This window comes from Theropithecus gelada, chromosome 5 (assembly GCF_003255815.1).
Source record: "Theropithecus gelada isolate Dixy chromosome 5, Tgel_1.0, whole genome shotgun sequence".
Taxonomy (NCBI): Eukaryota; Metazoa; Chordata; class Mammalia; order Primates; family Cercopithecidae; genus Theropithecus; species Theropithecus gelada.
The window spans coordinates 80,058,372-80,078,419 of record NC_037672.1 but is presented as its reverse complement, the minus strand read 5'-3'; the positions used below and the strand labels follow the sequence as shown (position 1 = coordinate 80,078,419).

The 20,048-nt window shown below is 38.1% G+C and overlaps 1 protein-coding gene across 3 annotated transcripts in view; it reads left to right on the top strand.

Moving 5' to 3' along the window:
- ADGRL3 (adhesion G protein-coupled receptor L3) overlaps positions 1-20,048 on the top strand; it is an 868,510-nt gene that overhangs the window by 602,789 nt on the left and 245,673 nt on the right. For all 3 annotated transcript variants that reach the window (XM_025386284.1, XM_025386285.1, XM_025386286.1), the window contains one exon: positions 275-355. In XM_025386284.1, the coding sequence (XP_025242069.1) occupies positions 275-355 (81 nt within the window). The remainder of the gene's footprint in view (positions 1-274; positions 356-20,048) is intronic.

Below are 20,048 nucleotides of genomic sequence, written 5' to 3'. Positions count from 1 at the left end.
ATTGTGTTTTTAAAGTTACTACTCCATAACACATTTGTAATTTCACGACAACAAAAAAAGAAGAAACATAACTCAGATTGTTGGAGAAGCACTACTTTAATTGGGTGATGTTTGGATGACACATTGTTTTTATGTTTGGGCAGATATATCTACACTCTTTAATGTAGGCTATTAATTGAGTTTAGAGTAAGATAATGTAATATAAAAACAATTTATAAAGGGAAAAGACATACGAATGATGTCTTCTTAACAATTTTTTTTTTTGGGTCCACAGGGCAGGCACATCATGGACAAGTTTCATACATTTCTCCACCAATTCATCTTGACTCTGAGCTAGAAAGACCCTCTGTTAAAGGTGAGTTTTTCTTTATTTAAAGAAAAAGTAACTCTGCTCATTCTTTGATGAAAGCAATGATGGTTGTACCTATGTATTTTGTAATGCAGTGCCTGTTCAAAAAGCAGGAGTAAAATTAAGTATGCGAGTAATCTGGAGATAAAGCAAGTCTCATTTATAAACCAAAATGTGAAATATTTCTCTGAGAAATGTTTGTAAACCAAAATACAATGGCTTCAACAAATGAGTATTTATAGTGATTCAACTAGTGGAGGACTAGTTGAATACCAATTTAGATTTAGAAATTACCAGATAACCCTAACTTTTCTACTGGGACCTTCTTTTTGTACTATTCTATTTTTTTTTTACATTAACATGTCTTAACCTAAATCATATTGACAGATTTTTTCCCCTGAAAAGTAATATTTTATTATTCTTAAGTCATTTTATATTAACATCATTTAGTTTTTAAAATATGTGTTAAAATTATGTATTTTTAAACTGATGCTACCTGTTTCAGTTAAAGATTTTTGTAAATAGTCATACAAAATAAAAATTAAAGGTAACATTTACTGCATCATAATCTAAATACAAATTTAATCCTCCAGCTTTTAAATACATATTTATCAATGATTTTCAAAAAGTTTCTTGTTCTCAAAGCTGATATGTGGACATGCCTTTTAATTTTATAAATACCAAATATTCCAAGGTCAACTTTTTGGTTTTAACTAATGCAGTATATTTTCTCATGTTTTCAACAGTATTAATTACTTAATAAATTAAAACTCATTAGGTCTGACATTTCTGAACATGTTTTCTGTATAGGCTATTTCCTCTCCTGAGAATCTCTTATCCCTTCTTGTCTAATTGATAGGTTTCTACCAACATTTCAAGGCCCTCCTCTGTATTAGTTTCTCTATTAAGTTTTCCCTGACTGTGTGATAGGGTGGACATATGTGCATGTGTCAGTTTTCCAAATGCCCCCTGTGCTTGCCTCAGTTATTACACACCTAAGACACTGGATTTTATTTTGTGGCATACATGTTCCTTTCCCTTATCTGTATGCTCTGTGAGGGCACAGAATGTCTTATTTATTATTTTTCCCTGAGCCATCGGGTCTGTGCTTGACACATAATGGAAACTCATTCAATGATTTCTAAGGTACTGACAGTGAAGGTGACAGCATAGATCCTGAAGGATGCATCTGTGCTTTATTAGAGAAAAAGAGAGGAGAAATGATAAGCAAATCCCATAAAAAGGAAGAAAAATGAGACAAAACATAAATATGTGAAGGTATTTTTAAGGAAATGTGCTGGATGCACAGTAAAAGGGAAGCGGTTCTGGAGGAAAAGACTAGAGAGATGTAATGAGGCAGATTGTGATGGATTCTGTATCCCATACCAAGGAGTTTGTGTTTTATCCTGGATAAAAACATGAAATATTTTAAATTATTTTTCCCCAGGTCAGTTGGGTGTTACATCATAACATTATCAGTTCTAGATATGAGAAACATATTTCTGGTGTTAGTGTAGGTGATGAACTGATTGGAGAAGAGATTGGCAGAAGGAGGCTTTTCAGCAGTTCAGATAAAAGATGATGGGGAAATCAGGAGTGTGTCCTGGCAATGTGAGGATCTGATAAGTATTTTGAAGAGACATGACATTTCAATGAATAGATACAGGGAAAGGGGCAGAAATGCCTCTGAGGTTTCTATATTGATTAACTGCTTGGATGCTACTATGGTTTGAATGTTTGTATCCCTGCCAAAATTCATATGGAAATTTAATCCTCAGTACAACTGTATTAGTATTAAGAGGTAGACCTTTACGAGATGATTGTGCCATGAGGGTGCTGCCCTAATGAATGGATTAATGACCTTATAAGAGGGCTGGAAAAACTAGCTAGGTCCTTTTTGCTCTTATGCGTTTTGCCATGTGAGGACACAGCAGGAAACAGAGAGCAGCCCTCACCAGACACTAAATCTGCCAGCCCCTGATCATGGGCTTCTCAACCTCCAGAACTGTGAGAAAATAAATTTCCATTCTTTATAAATTATCCCATCTCAGGTATTTTGTTATAGCATCACAAATGGACTGAGCTGGATGCTTATGACATCATTGCTCATCATGAGAAATAGATATGAATTATAAATCAATGCATTGCTTTAGACACATTAATCCATAGTAGAATGTTCCTACTAAACTTGGAAGATAGAGTCCTACTAATAGAAGTTGGTGACTTCAGTAGAATTCAGTTCCTCATGCATGATCCCAATATGATTTGAGAACGAGTACTACTTTAGGGTCATGGATAAGACAGTATAATGATCTACTCCAAAACTTAGTGACTTAAAACAAGAAATATTCATTATAGTTTTGAGAGTTAGTTGATGTCCACTGAGTTAGCTGAGGCTGAATGTTTTATAGTTAACAGGCTGGTTGGTTTTGCAGAGGAGGAGACTCACTCATGTTTTTGAAAATTGCCCTGATGTCTCTAGGGTGATGGTCACAGGTCTCTCTCTTCATTCAGCATGTTACTGTCATGTTTGCTGATGTCCCATTAGCCAAAGCAAGTCACATAGCAAATTCAATTTAGGAGAGCAGAAATAGATTATGTCCCTTGACTGAGGAGCCACACTTCAAAGGACCATGAATATAAGAAGAAGAGGAATTAGAACAATTTATAAAGTACCATAGGTAGTCATATAAAAAGTAAAATCAACGTAAAATCAAACAAGACAAAAAACTGACTGATAAAGGGATTTGGAAGCTAATAAATGGCCAGCTGCAGTGGCTCCCATTTGTAGTTACAAGTGATGGTGGTGGTGACCTGTCTGGAGCAGCCGCTGAGGGGATGCCAGCTGCAGCAGGGGAGGCACGACTAGGGCGGCATGCTCTGCTGAGCACTCAGGGGCCAGGAACAGGTGCCCCCTACTGAGTTAAAGGGACAGGAATCCTGTACTCCTAGGTGCAGCCGCGGCTTCCTAGCGGGCAGCTCTGGACCCAGCCATCCCTGAGTTCTCAGGGACCCAGGAAGCCCCCACTGCCACTGCAGGCTCAGAAGTGACTGATCCTACTTCCTGTCCTCTCCCTGCTCCTGGTGCCTGCTCCAATTTCAGAGCAAAGTTGAAGCCGAGCATGGTCACTGTTGCATCCCAACTGGGTGTGCATGTGCTTTGGGTGGTGCTTACATCCCAGCCCCACTCCACCACCTCAACCCTCTCTGAAACTTTGAACACCGACAAGCTCAGCAATGGAAGCCCAGGTTCAAGGGGCTGAGGGTAGCTTGACACAGGCCTGTAGACCTCCCTAGGCATGAAAAGCCTGGGCACCATGGATGGCATGTTGAAGGCAGGAGGCAGACAAGTTCTTGGGCTGAAAGGACTGGGTCCCCAGCTTAAACCCCACTTTCAAGGAAGGGATGGCCTGAAGCCGGGGGGCTGGACTGCCAGTTCTGGGTAGAATCTATGACCTGGAGTGAGAACTTATGGTCCTTTTTCTCAAGCCCTCCCATGGCTGCCCATGGACCAGTTGGCATGCACTTCCACCCTTCTGAGCCCATAAAAACCCCAGACTCAGCCATACTTGAACAGATGTTGGGATGACCTGCCTGCAGAAGGGAGTTACCCACTAACAGTCTCCTCTCTACTGAGAGCTGAACACTCATCAGGATGACCTGCCGGTGGAGAGAAGCTACCCACTTTGGGTCTCCTGAGAGCCATTCTGTCCCTCAGTGAAGCTCCTGTCCACCTTGCTCACTGTATTAGTTTATTCTCACTCTGCTAATAAAGACAAACCTGAGACTGAGTAATTTATAAAGGAAAGGAGGTTTAATGGACTCACAGTTCCACATGGCTGGGGAGGGCTCACAATCATGGCAGAAGGTGAAAGGCATATCGTATGTGCTGGCAGACAAGAGACGATGAAAGAGCCAAGACCTGGCGCAGAGGCTTACGCCTATAATCCCAGCACTTTGGGAGGCCAAGGTGGGTGGATCATGAGGTCAGGAAATCAAGGCCATCCTGGCTAATGTGGCGAAACCCCATCTCTAATAAAAATACAGAAAAATTAGCCAGGTGTGGTGGCAGGTGCCTGTAGTCCCAGCTTCTTGGGAGGCTGAGGCAGAAGAATGGCATGAACCCAGGAGGCAGGGCTTGCAGTGAGCCAAGATTGTGCCACTGTACTCCAGCCTGGGCAACAGAGCGAGACTCCATCTCCAAAAAAAAAAAAAAAAAAGAAAGAAAGAAAGAAAGAAAGAAAAAGAAAGAGCCAAGCAAAAAGGAAAACTCCTTATAAAATCATCAGATCTCATGCGACTTAGTCACTACCATGAGAACAATATAGGGGAAACTGCCCCCATGATTCAGTTATCTCCCACCAGGTCCCTCCCACAACACATGAGAATTATGACAGCTACAAGATGAGATTTGGGTAGAGACACAGCCAACCAATCACGCCTTTCCAACAGTTCCCCAAAGTCTTAATTCATTGTAGCATTAACTCAAAAGTCCACAGTCCAAACTCTCATCTGAGACAAGGCAAGTCCCTTCTGCCTATGAGGCTGTAAATAAAAAGCAAGTTAGTTACTTACTAGATATAATGGGGATAGAGGCACTAGATAAGTACAGCCATTCCAAATGGAAGAAATTGGCCAAAATGAAGGGGCTACAATCCCCATGCAGGTCCAAAATTCAATTGGGTAGTCATTACACCTTAAAGTTCCAAAATGATCTCCTTTGCCTCCATGTCTCACATCCGGGTCACACTGATGCAAGATACGAGTTCCCATGGTCTTAGGCAGCTCCACCCTATGACTTTGCAGGGCACAGCCCTTCATGAGCTGGTATTGACCGTCTGCAGCTTTTCCAGGTGCATGGTGCAAGCCATCAGTGGACCTACCATTCTGTGGACTGGAGGACAGCTCTGTGGAGCTGTAACACAAACAGGGCTGAAGGGGGATGGTGCTAAAATATTCATAAGAAATCTGGCCCCATGATTCAGTCACCTCCCACTAGGCCCCACCTCCAGCATTAGGGGTTACAATTTGACAGGAGATTTTGGCAAGGACACAGATCCCAACCATATCAACCATAATCCAACAGTCATTTCTGCTTGATATTTACCTCAAATTGTGCTCTCTACTTTAAAATGGTTGTCCTGATAGATTCTACTTATTCGATTTAGGAGGTATATGCTATACCAGAGAAATGATATACATTTCTCTGCTTGCACAGATTAGAGACACTCCTAAATTGTTCTGTGATTAATTGTTCAATCCAATTGCAGTTATAATCACTAGCTCATGTGACCCTGACCTGCAATTTTCAAAATAAAAATAAGATTGATTAGACAAATAAAGAAGAGATTTGTACAAATTACCAAAGTAACAATGCAAAAACTCTTATTCATTTATCTTAAGACTGTCTTATATTTAAAGACAAATATTGGAAATGGGATAGAGTTGGTATAATAATATCGTTAGCTTGGAACTATAAAATATTTCTTTTGAACTATAACCCCTCATCTCTATTTATAATTTAAAAGTATATTGTACATTATTGTTGATACTTATATGCAGTCAAATTATACATGCAAAATGTACATACATCTCTATATCTATCTGCTCATCTGTTGACAAGGGACATGGGAGAGAGAGGAGGAGGAGAGCGAGTTTCTCTTGAATGTTACGGATTTTTATTTGAATGTATATAATATGACAAATTAGGTTCTTTAAATAATTGAAATTCTATCTCCAGTAATTTTCTGTGAGAATATATAGCAATATCCTTTGAATTACCTATAAACTAACACCAGTTAACCATCTTACCTTTTCTTCTTCGTTTTTCTACTGTAATTTCATACGTATTGAAAATATGAGCAACATTTCTAGGTGTTCCCCTTACTTCATTCACCCATGACTCTCTGTATCTTTTTCTTTCTCTTCCTGAAGCAATTTCACCAGTCTACATATATGTTAATGTTTCAGGAATTATTGCTTCATGTATTAATTCCTTTTATAGTTTATGGACTTGACTATATTCCTATAGGAAAATCATACTTAATTTTCTGTTATTCATCAATCTAGCAATATGAAACAAAAACATTTAAAATATATTAACATAGTTATAAATATTAGCAGAGGAAACTCAACCTAACAATATGAACTCAATCTAAAAATAACACAGAATGCTTCAGATACTATGACATTTTATTCTTCTGTCATATGAAATATCTTGGATTACTTGATACTTACTTTTTAAAATAGTGATTGTGCTTTGAGAGTTTGAGACAATAAAGTGATTATTGGTAACTTTGAAATTGTGTTTTAAAACTCTATTTTGAAAAAAAATATATATATATATATGGAGAGAGAGAGAGAGAGAGAGAGAGAGAGAGTCACATTCTAACCCCCTTCTGCCCCCTCACCTGTGAATCATTTTAGTTTTAATCCATGGGTCACTATTCTGCCTCCTTTCAATTCCCTTGATTTATTCCATTTTCACTCTCACATTTTTAGGGAAAAAGTATTTTGTGTTATTGTTACATTTGTTTACCATAGTCACAGTGTGTTTCTTTTCTGATAGTGTTCATTTGAATTATGTTTAACCTGCTCTTAGTGATCAAAAGGAAAATACAGTAACAAGTAACAAAATACCTTTGAATAAAATGTTGTACTCTCTGCAGTTGCAAAGTAGCCACTGAATTTATATACTAATGAGCAAATTTGAGAGATTCTGTTCTTTAAATCTAATGTGATAGTACATGGCATTTGGTCCCATAATTTATGGCTGTGATGGCTTTATGTGCATTCTTCAATTTACAGATTTTATTACTGAATAGGGGTGTAAATTCCAATAGTTTACTAGTACATTAAAGTCACAATACATTACAAGGTAATTAACCAGAGCTGCCACTATAAATAGAAAAAATAGTCACAACCTTCACTATAAACTACTTAATAAAAATAAGGTTCTGAATCAGCATTCACCATTATAGTAATTTTTCTTGCCATACGTCTCATTAATCAGGACTTTTTAAAGAAGCTTCATCTCAAAGCACTGTTATTTTTAAAACTTTCATTATTAGAACAAGTTTGTTATAATTTTGTAGTTCATCTAATGAGATTGATTATATAATTCTGTATGCAAGTAAGCTGTGCATGCTTTTAAGGCATATTTCCCAGTTTTACTAAAGTGGAAATGAAACAAATACTACTTTGGTGATTTTATGGCAGATTTGTAAATACATACATGAGAGTTCTTAGCAGGACTCATTGAAAGTTAGAGTTCTGAAGGTCATATGTCTCCACCAACTCTCCTTTCTCCCAACCGTTATTTTGCCTCCTAACTACTCATGTGTAAAACGCCCTACACCAGAATCATGTCTTAATATGTTACAGACAGAGTCACTCAATGAAGGTGATTGGGTGGGAATTTGTGTTAAAGGTAAATCAGAATCCTAAGGAGAGGCATATATTATTTGAGGTTTCCATATACCAGTTGGGACACACCGTTCAGTTGAGATTTTGTTGTTTTTATGTTGAGTTTGTCTGTTTCGTTGTTTTCCTGTACAGTTTGGTGACAGCCTTAGCAGTGCATTATAAAATCCATTACAGAAATTCGTTACAGTATCACTAACAATTGAAGTTAGACAAATTACTGTCAATTACAAAAACAAAATAAAAGACATTAACTTCTAAAAAATGCCCTCCTAATGTCATGCTAGTGATGATATTTTGAATATTTTGCTATATAAAAAAATTGACAATTATTGAATATATTCCACCTTCCAATATAGTGAGCTACTTTTTATTTATTTATTTACTCATTTATTTTTGAGACAGAGTTTTGCTCTTGTTGCCCAGGCTGGAGTGCAGTGGCTTGATCTCGGCTCACCACAACCTCCGCCTCTCTGGTTCAAGAGATTCTCCTGCCTCAGCCTCCCGAGTAGCTGGGATTACAGGCATGCGCCACCATGCCTGACTAATTACTACTTTTTATAAATCTAGTGAATTTTGTAGAGTTTTTCTATAGGTAGGGTCTTAATAAGGAGTCTAATGTTGGATATTAATTTATACATTTGCTAACTGTTGACAGTTACAATGTATACTCTGAGACAAAGTTAATTTTTCACATTTGAAAAATTACAATTATTTTTAGCTTGTTTTCCTCAAATAAACCAAGTAATATAAACAGGGTTCAACTGACACATAATCAATGAACTAGAGTAATGCCAAGCATTAAGTTTCATGTGCAAATTAAATTATATTCAGCAAATCCACTCACTGAAAATATTTTTTAAAGTTCAAAATAAGCAGATGGTCCTGCCTAGTGCATCTATATTAGAAATAGGCTGTAGCCAAAGATTTACTATCACAAATTAGAGACATTAACACATGCTATTATATAGCGAAGTATAAAAACAGTTGAAATTGACTAAAATAAAATAGGAATGTCACATCTGGCATTCTCCTAGAAGAGTCTGCAGGCCTGTTCTCTAATATTCCATGATGATGCTTTTCTAACTTATCTGATTAGCAGACATTACAGGGGGAGGGAACATAAATTCTCTAGTTTTACCTACTCTTATCTCAATAGAATAAAAATGAAACTTGCATATCACAGAGTTCTTTGATTGCATTAAATTAAATCCCTTTTCCTATGTTCCTACACTTGTAAAGCCAAACTTTTTTTTTATTATTATTATTTAAAGTACACTGTCAACACCTAGAAGATATAGGCAGAGAGAAGAGCTTGTTATTATTAACGATAAAGACAATTCCCATTTATTAAGTATGTACCTTGTATCAAACACAGAAAAAAATATTTCATACACATTGTCTCAATTAGTCTCACAAAGATCCTATTACTTTTTTATTCAGACTTAATGATCATGATTATCATATCTCTAGGTTCTTGCATGATACCGTGATACCCTATAATACTAATGGAATGTGTTGACTTTAATTAAAATTATATTCTAAACTTAATGCTAAAATGTATTTGTTATTCAGTATTGTCAGGAATAAGTATGAGGATTTTGTAAACCTGTAACATACTTTCCAATTATAGGTTTTTGTTTAAAGCTAACTTTTATAATTTGAAATAATTTAGCATACTCTTTCTGGCCCCTTGTGGTCTGTAATTCACATACTGAGAATAATTATCCCAGAAAGTAGAATGATTTGACAGTTTTTCATATTTGGTTGTGCATCAATTTGTCCTGGTGATCTCTAAAGACACTGAGAAGGGAAAAAGAATTTGTTCAAATTCTCTTTCCATGCTGGCTGATGGAATGGTATTCTTAGTATTCAAAGGGCGTTAAATAAAGGCTTGGTACTGTCATGCTCTGAACATTCTTCTTCAGGTTTGATGTGACTGGTTGCAGATCCTGTGATAATGATGCTCACATTGAATATCGTGGTTCCCCGATGGTGATTCTGCCCTTGAGCACTGCTCCAGAAAAGAGAAAGTCACTGGGATTAGTATGTCTCTAAGTAGCTATGATCAGGCTCAGTTCTCTCAACTTCACCCCTCCCAAACTACCACACGGAGCTTCCTGTGTTCTCTCTCCTAAGGTTATTCACTGGCCTAGCTTCCCTAAGATTGCTACTATGGGTTCCAAGGCTTATTTTTCATTGTCTTACTTTGTTTTTGGTCTCTTTCAGAAAAGTGCTGATAGAACTGTGTTATCTTGTTCTGAAAAAATATGTTTAATGTCTAAGTATCACAGGTTTTGACTGAGGCATTGCTAGTCAATAATGACAATAATAATAGCTAACATTTACTTTGCAAATTAACTGTGAAATCATGTGTTCAACCTAATATAATTCATATGACTCCCTCTCTCATTATTCCTTCGCAAAGAGAACAAATCATACTATTCTTCAGGTTTTTCCATAGATATCACCTTTTGAGTGGTATGAACATTTATTTGTTCCCACCTCTATTCTAAGCACTTGACATGGATTATTATTTAATTAATCTCCCAAATCCCGTGGCCGGGCGCGGTGGCTCAAGCCTGTAATCCCAGCACTTTGGGAGGCCGAGACGGGTGGATCACGAGGTCAGGAGATCGAGACCATCCTGGCTAACACAGTGAAACCCCATCTCTACTAAAAAAAATACAAAAATCTAGCCGGGCGAGGTGGCGGGCGCCTGTAGTCCCAGCTACGTGGGAGGCTGAGGCAGGAGAATGGCGTAAACCGAGAGGTGGAGCTTGCAGTGAGCTGAGATGCGCCACTGCACTCCAGCCTGGGCGACAGAGCGAGACTCCGTCTCAACAACAAAAAATCTCCCAAATCCCATGAAATAGGTAGACAATTATTGTTGTCTTTTTGTGAATGAGAAAACTGAGACATAGAGAAGTTCTTTAACTTTATAAAGGTAAGACAGATAATACTAAGCCTTGGAGCCAGGATTCAAACCTAAGTATTAAAAAAAAAAAAAAAAAAAAAATCTGCTATGGCAGTTTTTCATGTATAGGAAAGGATCTATGACTTAGTGCCCAGTCCTATACACTGTAATAAGTAATCCTTAGGCTGGGCCCGGTGGCTCACGTCTGTAATTCCAGCACTTTGGGAGGACGAGGTGGGCAGATCACGAGGTCAGGAGATCAAGACCATCCTGGCTAACATGGTGAAACCCTGTCTCTACTAAAAATACAAAAAATTAGCTAGGCATGGTGGCACACACCTGTCGTCCAAGCTACTTGGGGAGGCTGAGGCAGGAGAATCGCTGGAACCCAGGAGGCAGAGGTTGCAGTGAGCCAAGATCGTATCACTGCACTCCAGTCTGGGCGACAGAGTGAGACTCCGTCTCAAAAAAAAAAAAAAGGTCATCCTTAATGAAACAGTGACAGCAAGGCAGGGAGGATCTGACTATCCATAGTGTAGTATTTTTTAAGAAAATCTTTCATCATCTTATTTATTCATGTTAAGAATACAATATGACACAAGTATTTTGAAGACATATCTACTATTTACTCACCAAGTGAAAAATAATTTTTTGTGTGCTTGTTGTTTTCCATAAAACGTCTTTGTTCTAGTATCACCCTTTACCTTTTACTGTTTTCATAAACATATACTGCTTCTCTCAGAAAAAGTATTTAAAATCATACTGCAAAAAGCGGTCAGACGTTCTAATGATGTATACAAATTGTATACAAGTTAATGTACTCAATCTTGTAAAATAGTAAAACGTAACATTTTATTTGATAAAATATCCTTTTTTAAATTTTTTTCAATGTTCTCTTCCCCCAAATGGTTAATGTTTGTCTTATCACCAGAAAATAGTTTTATACCCGTATAGTAAAAATTAATTAGCTTACTGCCTGGAGCAGACAGCTGGCTGGTAGTTGTGTTGGCTGTTACCACCAAAGCCTGAGGGGGTGAAGTAGGAGGTCTGCCTTGACCTCCAAATGTAACAGTCTCCTCAGCCCCACCTGCTGCATATCCACAGCTGCAAGGTTCCAAATTATTTGGCATACTCAACATAACACATGCATACGTGCACACACACGGATGCCACTCAGGGGAATCTTCTTGAATATAACAATTCCTACTTGACAGTAGATGTAGAAGATATGCATGACAAAAATTATATTTGGTAATCCTTACATTTTAAATTTTAATCTTAGAGTCAATTGCCTGAAGTTAAAGATCTTCTTTTTCGAGATCTTTTATACCCTAACAGTAGGGGTAGGAACTGTTATATATACAACATCAGCCTATATAATACCATTTGGAGAATGAGAATCTTTTCTTCTTCGCTGCTGAAAGGCATATGCTTCTGTTTGGGAAGCATTGACTTTAGCTATTATTTGTCCCATTGCACATTAACCGGTGTTACCTTGACACTAAGAAGCACTTGGCTCTCTCAATGCCAAGAAGCACGTTTCTCTTTGCTAGTGATAGCCCTGGGTCCAGCAATTATTTCCATTTTTTAAGAGTGCAGCAAAAAACAATATCCCTTGCTGTTAAGTGTGGCATTAGAATATCCTAGGTGGAGTCAAATGTTAAGTACACAGCATGAATACCAATGCCTGCATTTAATCCTGATATCCCACTTTGGTAAGTATATGGCCATGGACAAAACCTTTGCCACAGTGCCTCAGATTTTCCAGCAAATCTCCTTCCCAAGGTTAAGTATCAAATATTGAGTATGATATTATATGTGAAAATGCTTTATAACCTAAAGAATGCTATACAAATATTGGTTAATTTAATTTAGCAGCAATACTCTATTGCTCTAGTCAAAAGCTTAGTATATCTCACATATACTCAAGATCAAATAAAGCAGTTTTCAATTGAGTTTTCAATGTTTTTATCCTCCTTAAATCCTATTGGTTTAATTATGATACAATTTTAATTTTATATGAAAACATATTTTAGTTGTGAATGGCTATACATTAAAAATCTCAAATATATGTCAAATAATTTATTATAGTCTATGTAAAACTACACATGACTTTTTCTGTGTTCTTCCTAAGGACTCCAACTGTCCTTTACTATTCAACAAATATTTTTTATGCAGTTGCATCTTATGCATGGGTTAAATTCTGAAATTGTAGAGTGAAGCTAAAAAAAAAATAGATCTTGAAAAATTTGTTAAATTACCCATGATATGTGGTCCAATAATGAGTTATTCCTTAATACTAGAAAATGTGAATTTAAAAATGTCATAGAATTGCTCCGGGGTGTCTAGATACCTATGTGATGAGGGTTGTAGAGAGACACAGACAGCATTGAGGGCACCTGATCACTGCTCCTCACTCGCTCTGGGCTGTGTGCTTACTGAGTAAAATGGCAAATAGAATCTTTTCTCAAACTTTTTTTAAATGCATACAGTTGAATTTAAATCAAATTAATTTTTGATGTGACTGTACAATAGTGAATGTCTAGGAGAGAAAAGATTTTTGCCCTCATGGACTTTATCTTGTAGTGGGAGATTTAAACAATAGAAAAAGTATTGATTAAACAGTCAAGATTATAAAGAGATCATTATTATAGCCATAAAAGACATATAAGATGGTTAGTCAAAGGAAGCCACTCTAGGGAGGTGACCACTGAGCCGAAGCATGAAGAATGAAAGTGAGTTGTCCATGATTACAGTTGAATAGTGTGTTCAAAGGCCCTGAAGTAGGAAATTTATAGTATGTTAACTAATTTACTCACTAAGCAAAGACTAATTAAGGCCTCATATTTGCCAGGCATTTGTGGGACTGAGCAGTTTACAAGTCTGCCAAGATTTCTATTCTCATGGAGTACACATTCTAGACAAAGGAAAGTATAAATAAACAAAAAAGTAGGCAAATAAATGGATAAGCTAATTTCTGGAATATAATAAGAGGAGAGAGTAGGGATATAGGCAGAGGATTTAGGTGGGACCTAAATCATACCACAGTCACGCGGGGTCTTGTAAGACATGAAGAAAGTTATGATCTTGTTTTAAAAGCTGTGAATAACTCTGAAGGGTTTATAACATAGAGTACTCCATACTGTGGTTTCAATTCTTAAAAGATGACTCTAGCTACAGAATGGAGAATGACTTAGAGAGAGGTACATCCAATCATACTGGTGTGACCTTTCCTTAAAATTTTATTACAGAATTCCCTCCTGTCCCTTCTGTTCTCCGAAGATTCCATTCCCTTTTTTCCCCTCCATTTCCCACACTAGTTATTGTTCCATGGGCAAAGTGGGTTGCCTTTTCTGATCAGATGTAGCAGAATAGTTTGGAAACAGGCAAATTCAAATTGCAAGACTAAATTCTGAGTCTCTAAGAGCAGCATCTCAAGGAACACATCCCTGGATTCCAATATATGTCCTGGGGTTAAAGCCTCTGCTGAGCATAAAAGCATTAACTACTAACGGATAACCAATGAAAAGACTGCATTTACTGTGCCCACACAATCAGATTCTCCTGCTGAATATTGATTCTGTTAAATCACGAATAGTTTTAGACTTTTGACTGGTGATTGTGAATCTGTTAATCTATTGCCAAGGTTAGTCTGTATTGCTTCTAGTACTGAGTAGGGCTTCAGTATGAACAACTGATGTGGGGCGAAGTGGGAAGAAAGACACTGACAAAAGAAATCATAGCCTAGGTTATAATCGATCTTTGTATACTAAACCTAGCAATTCCAAATATCCTATAGATAGTGGGAAACCACAAAGGACTTCAAGCATAGAAGGCATGAATACAATTAGTTTGCATATAAATATTGATTCCAGTTCTTTTTTTTTTTTTTTTTTTTTTTTTTTTTTTTTTTTTTTTTTTTTTTTGAGGCGGAGTCTCGCTCTGCCGCCCAGGCTGGAGTGCAGTGGCCGGATCTCAGCTCACTGCAAGCTCCGCCTCCCGGGTTCACGCCATTCTCCTGCCTCAGCCTCCCACGTAGCTGGGACTACAGGCGCCCGCCACCTCCGCCCGGCTAGTTTTAGTATTTTTAGTAGAGAGGGGGTTTCACTGTGTGAGCCGGGATGGGATGGTCTCGATCTCGTGACCTCGTGATCCGCCCGTCTCGGCCTCCCAAAGTGCTGGGATTACAGGCGTGAGTCACCACGCCTGGCCTGATTCCAGTTCTTAAAGTGGATTGAGAACAAAGAGAATTAGTAGGTTATTTCATAAAATGCTCTTGAGAGTACAAACTACAAGACAATAGCAATGGAAATAAAGATGACATGATGGATTCATAGACTGCAGTTAAAGCATAAATAGATCTCCTTGATTGTTTAGAATTGTTGGAAATGTCAAGAGAGAAATTCTTGATACCTAATTTAGATAATTTGGGTGGATGTTGGTACTGTTCTGGAAGACAAGGGCAATTCATGTTCAGACTAAAGATCACCCATTATTGATTCTTTGAAAGTACATGTAACATGAAACATGATTGCAAAGTGGTTCCTTTCAGTCTATAAAAGATGAAAAAAATAATAATTTTAGGAGCGTCTGAGACCTTTAGCCTTGTCTAAGTAATTGAATTGGCCCTTCGGTCACCGGGTGGTTAGTTATCTTGAGATGTAATTTATTTAGAAAAGTATGACTAGTGGATTTACGTGATACTGAGTCTGATAAAGATCTTTCCTGGAAGTTGAAAGGTATGCCTGCCAGAATTTATTTAGGTTTTAATAAGTGAATAAATGAAGCCAGGGCTGTAGAGTGGGAACCACCTCTGGTCACCAAATGGTCCATGCCTTTTCTTTGTTTCACTATTTTGAACAATTGTAGTTCTTCATTTCAATGTGCCTGTTCATTTAAGAGGGAACCCTTAGGGCATACTTGTTTGTTTGTTAGATAAAACCATCCTAAGGCACAACACAGAGCATACAGGCTGCAATGCAAGCACATAAAACCCGAGATACCAGATGGAAAATGTCTTAGCCTTGTAATTATGATTTGCTAAAGTAAAAAAATAAAAATAAAAAGCACGAGGTGTCGGGAGGTGGATGTAGGGGCAAACATTTAAATTTTGCTTCTGTTGTTTTCCCCCGTTAATACAGAAATTTGGTGTTGGTATCTTACAGAAAATGAGTTTTTAAAAGCAAATCTTCAGAGTTTAAAAATCATCCCATCCTCTTCGCAAAAATCTGCATTATTATTTTTCTTTATAAAATCTACCCAGCTGAAATATTTTCTGATGAATTTAAATGCGTATGAACTAGTGCTCTACAGAATGTCTTAATTGAGTACTTCGTTTTGTACTTTATTGAAATGTGTACTTTGAAAACATTGGTGAAATTTGCTGTTTCCCACCTGGCATCAGCAACAGCTGGAGCCTGGCCCATTTACGATGGCCTACACTCACGCAGCACTAATCTAAAGCAAATGTCATATGAAAAGCTATGTTCCTGCCCCTTCTTCTGTTAAACGCATCTAAGACAAAAGTAAGAACATAATATTTTATTTAAGCTCAGCTATTTTTCTTTTTCTCCTCTTCCCTTACCATTTCTGTTGTTCTAAAACTATTACTCGCAATCATGCTCTTAACTGAAATATTTATAGGGAAAAGATTTGTTTTAAATGAGCAGATGGGCCAGACCTGAGACAAGCTGCTATATTAATAAACATGTGTGGTGCTTTATCAGTAACGGAGCCTATTTTGACATTTCTTCCGGATGATTTGTATAGCCTATCACTATCACACCTGGTGCAGGGACAATAAATGGGCACTTAATAGTCAAGCAGTGTGCGAACACCTTCCATTATAACTTCATTATGTCAGATATAATCATCTATTACTGAATGTCAGGCACTTAATTTATGATCAGTTGCCCTATGGAATTAGTGGCCAAACAAATGAATAGTCCATTCACGTCACTTTTGCTGTAAATGTGTTTCTCCTAATACCAGCCCCTTTTTTTAAAGCACACAGACTTAATCTGATATCCTTTGGGATTTTAAAACATAAGATGTTTTGTTTCATATTTGTGAATTTTGAGAAGTGGGAAAATGTGAATAACATATGATGTAAAATTCCATACTCAATTATGTTAATGCCCCTATCTGTTTAAAATAAGCACAATTCTTTTGTTTCCTTTACCAATGAATTTCAGTTTGATTTTGGTAAAGCGACAATGCTTTTTGGAAAAAAAATAAAACGGCTCTAGAGATCTGCTATACAATAATGTGAATATAGTTAATACTATACTGTACACTGAAAATTAGTTGAGGGTAAATTTCGTATTATGTGTTTTTTTACCACATTTTTTTTTAAAGAACTTCTCCATTGGACAACATAAACAGGGTATAGTTAGTTAACCGTGGCATTATCAAAGCAATATGTACAAAAGACACAGCAAAAAGAGAAGCTTAGGTTTTTGAGAGAGGCGCCAAGAGGAATAAAGACAGTCAAGGAACTGGTACTTTGTAGGCTTTAATAATTAATGTTCCTGGTTGGACATGGTGGTTCACACCTACAATCTCAGCACTTTGGGAGGCCATGACAGGAGGCTCTCTTGAGACCAGGAGTTTGAGATTGGCCAGGACAGCATAACAAGACTCCCATCTCTACAAATTTTTTTTTTTTTTTTTTTTTGAGACAGAGTCTCACTTTGGCACCCAGGTTTGAGTGTGGTGGCACCATCATGGCTCACTGCAGACTTGACCTTCCAGGTTCAAGCAATCCTCCGACCTCTGCCTCCCAGGCTAGGACTGCAAGCACAGGTGCTATCATGCCCAGCTAATTTTTCTGGTTTTTTTGTAGAGATAGAGTTTTGCCATGTTGCCCAGGCTTCTACAAAAATTCCTTTAAAGGCCGGGCGCGGTGGCTCAAGCCTGTAATCCCAGCACTTTGGGAGGCCGAGACGGGCGGATCACGAGGTCAGGCGATCGAGACCATCCTGGCTAACACGATGAAACCCCGTCTCTACTAAAAGATACAAAAAACTAGCCGGGCGTGGTGGCGGGCGCCTGTAGTCCCAGCTACTCCGGAGGCTGAGGCAGGAGAATGGCGTGAACCCGGGAGGCGGAGCTTGCAGTGAGCCGAGATCAGGCCACTGCAATCCAGCCTGGGCGACAGAGCGAGACTCCGTCTCAAAAAACAAACAAACAAACAAAAATTCCTTTAAAATTAGCCTAGTTACTCAGGAGGCTAAGGCAGAAGGATTGCTTGAGCTCAGGAAGGTGAGCTACAGTGAGCCAACTCCACACCTCTACACTCCAGCCTGTAAAGTTCTAGCTTTACCGTTTTGTTTTGTTTTATTTTATTTGATTTTGTTTTGTTTTATTTTATTTTATATTTTTTGAGACAGTCTCGCTCTGTGCCCAGGCTGGAGTGCAGTGGTGCCATCTTGGTTCACTGCAACCTCTGCCTCCCAGGTTCAAGCGCTCCTTGTGACTCAGCCACCCAAGTAACTGGGATCACAGGTGCCCACCACCACACCAACTAATTTTTGTATTTTTAGTAGACACAGGATTTCACCATGTTGGCCAGACTGGTCTCAAATGCCTGATTTCATGTGATCCACCCACCTCTGCCTCCCAAAGTGCTGGGATTATAGGTGTGAGCCACCACACCCTGCCTAGCTTTGTCATTTTCAATAACAAATAAGAGAGGGAGAATTTTGATTCTGACAACTTTCATGGTTTCATTCTCATGACTGATGGCACTCACACTGGAAGCAAGATGATAGAATAGAAGGTCATTAACGTCTCTGCCAGGCCTATATGCTTAAAGAAACCATGCATTTTGGTGATGTCTTCAACAGCTAAAAAATGTCATGAAGATGAAGAAAGGAAAAGATGCTAAGTGGGGGATAACCAGGAGTGAAGCAGGGGAGGTGGGCTAGGTATTCCTAACATTCTAAATTTAAAAGCCCTGGTACTGTGAAAGAATGCATTTTCAATGTCTGGCCACACTGATGCATTTATAACTGGCATGGACTGCCTCTGAGATTTACTCCCAGTGGACACTAGTGGTCAATAGATAATTAGTCTCTAGACTATACCTTTGACCTAAATGGCTGGAAAGTTCATTAAGGTGTCTGGGTTATGGGGGAAGATATTTTAATAGCCAACTCAAATAAAATTGTTAAGGTTTAGTAGGTGAAACCTCATGCTAAGGTGACCTAGCATGGCTCTGGCTGAGACTGTTTAGGGGCGCAAGCTTCCCAAGAACTGATCAAGACTGCTGTCTTTTACATGTCTTAACCCTCAGGCAAGTATAACCAGAATGAAGGGGGAGGTGGCAGCAAGTTTCAGCTGGCTGGCAAAAAAAAAAAAAAAAAAAAAAAAATCTAAAGCCTGCAGATTAAGCTTTATATAGAAGAGCCCTGAGCCAGTTCAAGCCCTAGACAGCTGAGTAGACCTCAGAGCCTGTTCTAAACCACGAGACTGGCATTTGGCAGTGTAGGGGCCAAGGGAAAGCATTCTTTCTGCCCTCTAATATTCGCTGAACATGAAATGACCAAACGAGAAAACGGCATACAAGATTTATTTAATGCACATATGGACTTAAGAGCCATATACAATGCATGACACTTGAAGAGGGGCCAGGTAGTTTAGGCTTAAATACTCTCTTCAGAGGGGAGAGATGTGTGGGCCTGGCAGGCAAACATTAATTTGTAAATGATTCTCTTAGGAAAAAGGATGGGACCTATGAGTTATGACTTACTGTGAAGATAAAGCTTCCCAGGTGATCTCTTGGAGCTGTTCTCAGGACACCAGATGAAAGTCAGTCTTTTCCAGTGTTTATTTTTCCTGGATATTTGTTGAGATTCCTAGGGAGGAGATCTTAATACAATTGTGTTTCTTTTAGAAAGAAGCTTTCTTAGTCAGATAAGGAAATTCTGCAGAAATCCCTTCCAGTGCTTCCAGAAAGACCATCAGACCTTGTTCTGAGACATTTGAATTTTTAAAGCTCTAAGCATGCCAAAGCACCATATTTTAGGGAATTATTTTCTGTGCCCCAATAGCAGGGACCTCCTATAATCTACTATTCTTTCCTCATCATCTTGTATGTATTTTTCTCACAGCTTCACTGGATTGACTGTATCAAAAATCTAGCTTAATCATCTGAAACCTTGTTGGAAAACCTGAATATATAATCAATCACTTGACTGGCCTAGAATCAGTTTTTTCCTTCCTTCCTTCCTTCCTTCCTTCCTTCCTTCCTTCCTTTTCTTTTCTTTTCTTTTCTTTTCTTTTCTTTTCTTTTCTTTTCTTTTCTTTTCTCTTTTCTTTTCTTTTCTTTTCTTTTCTTTTCTTTTCTTTTCTTTTCTT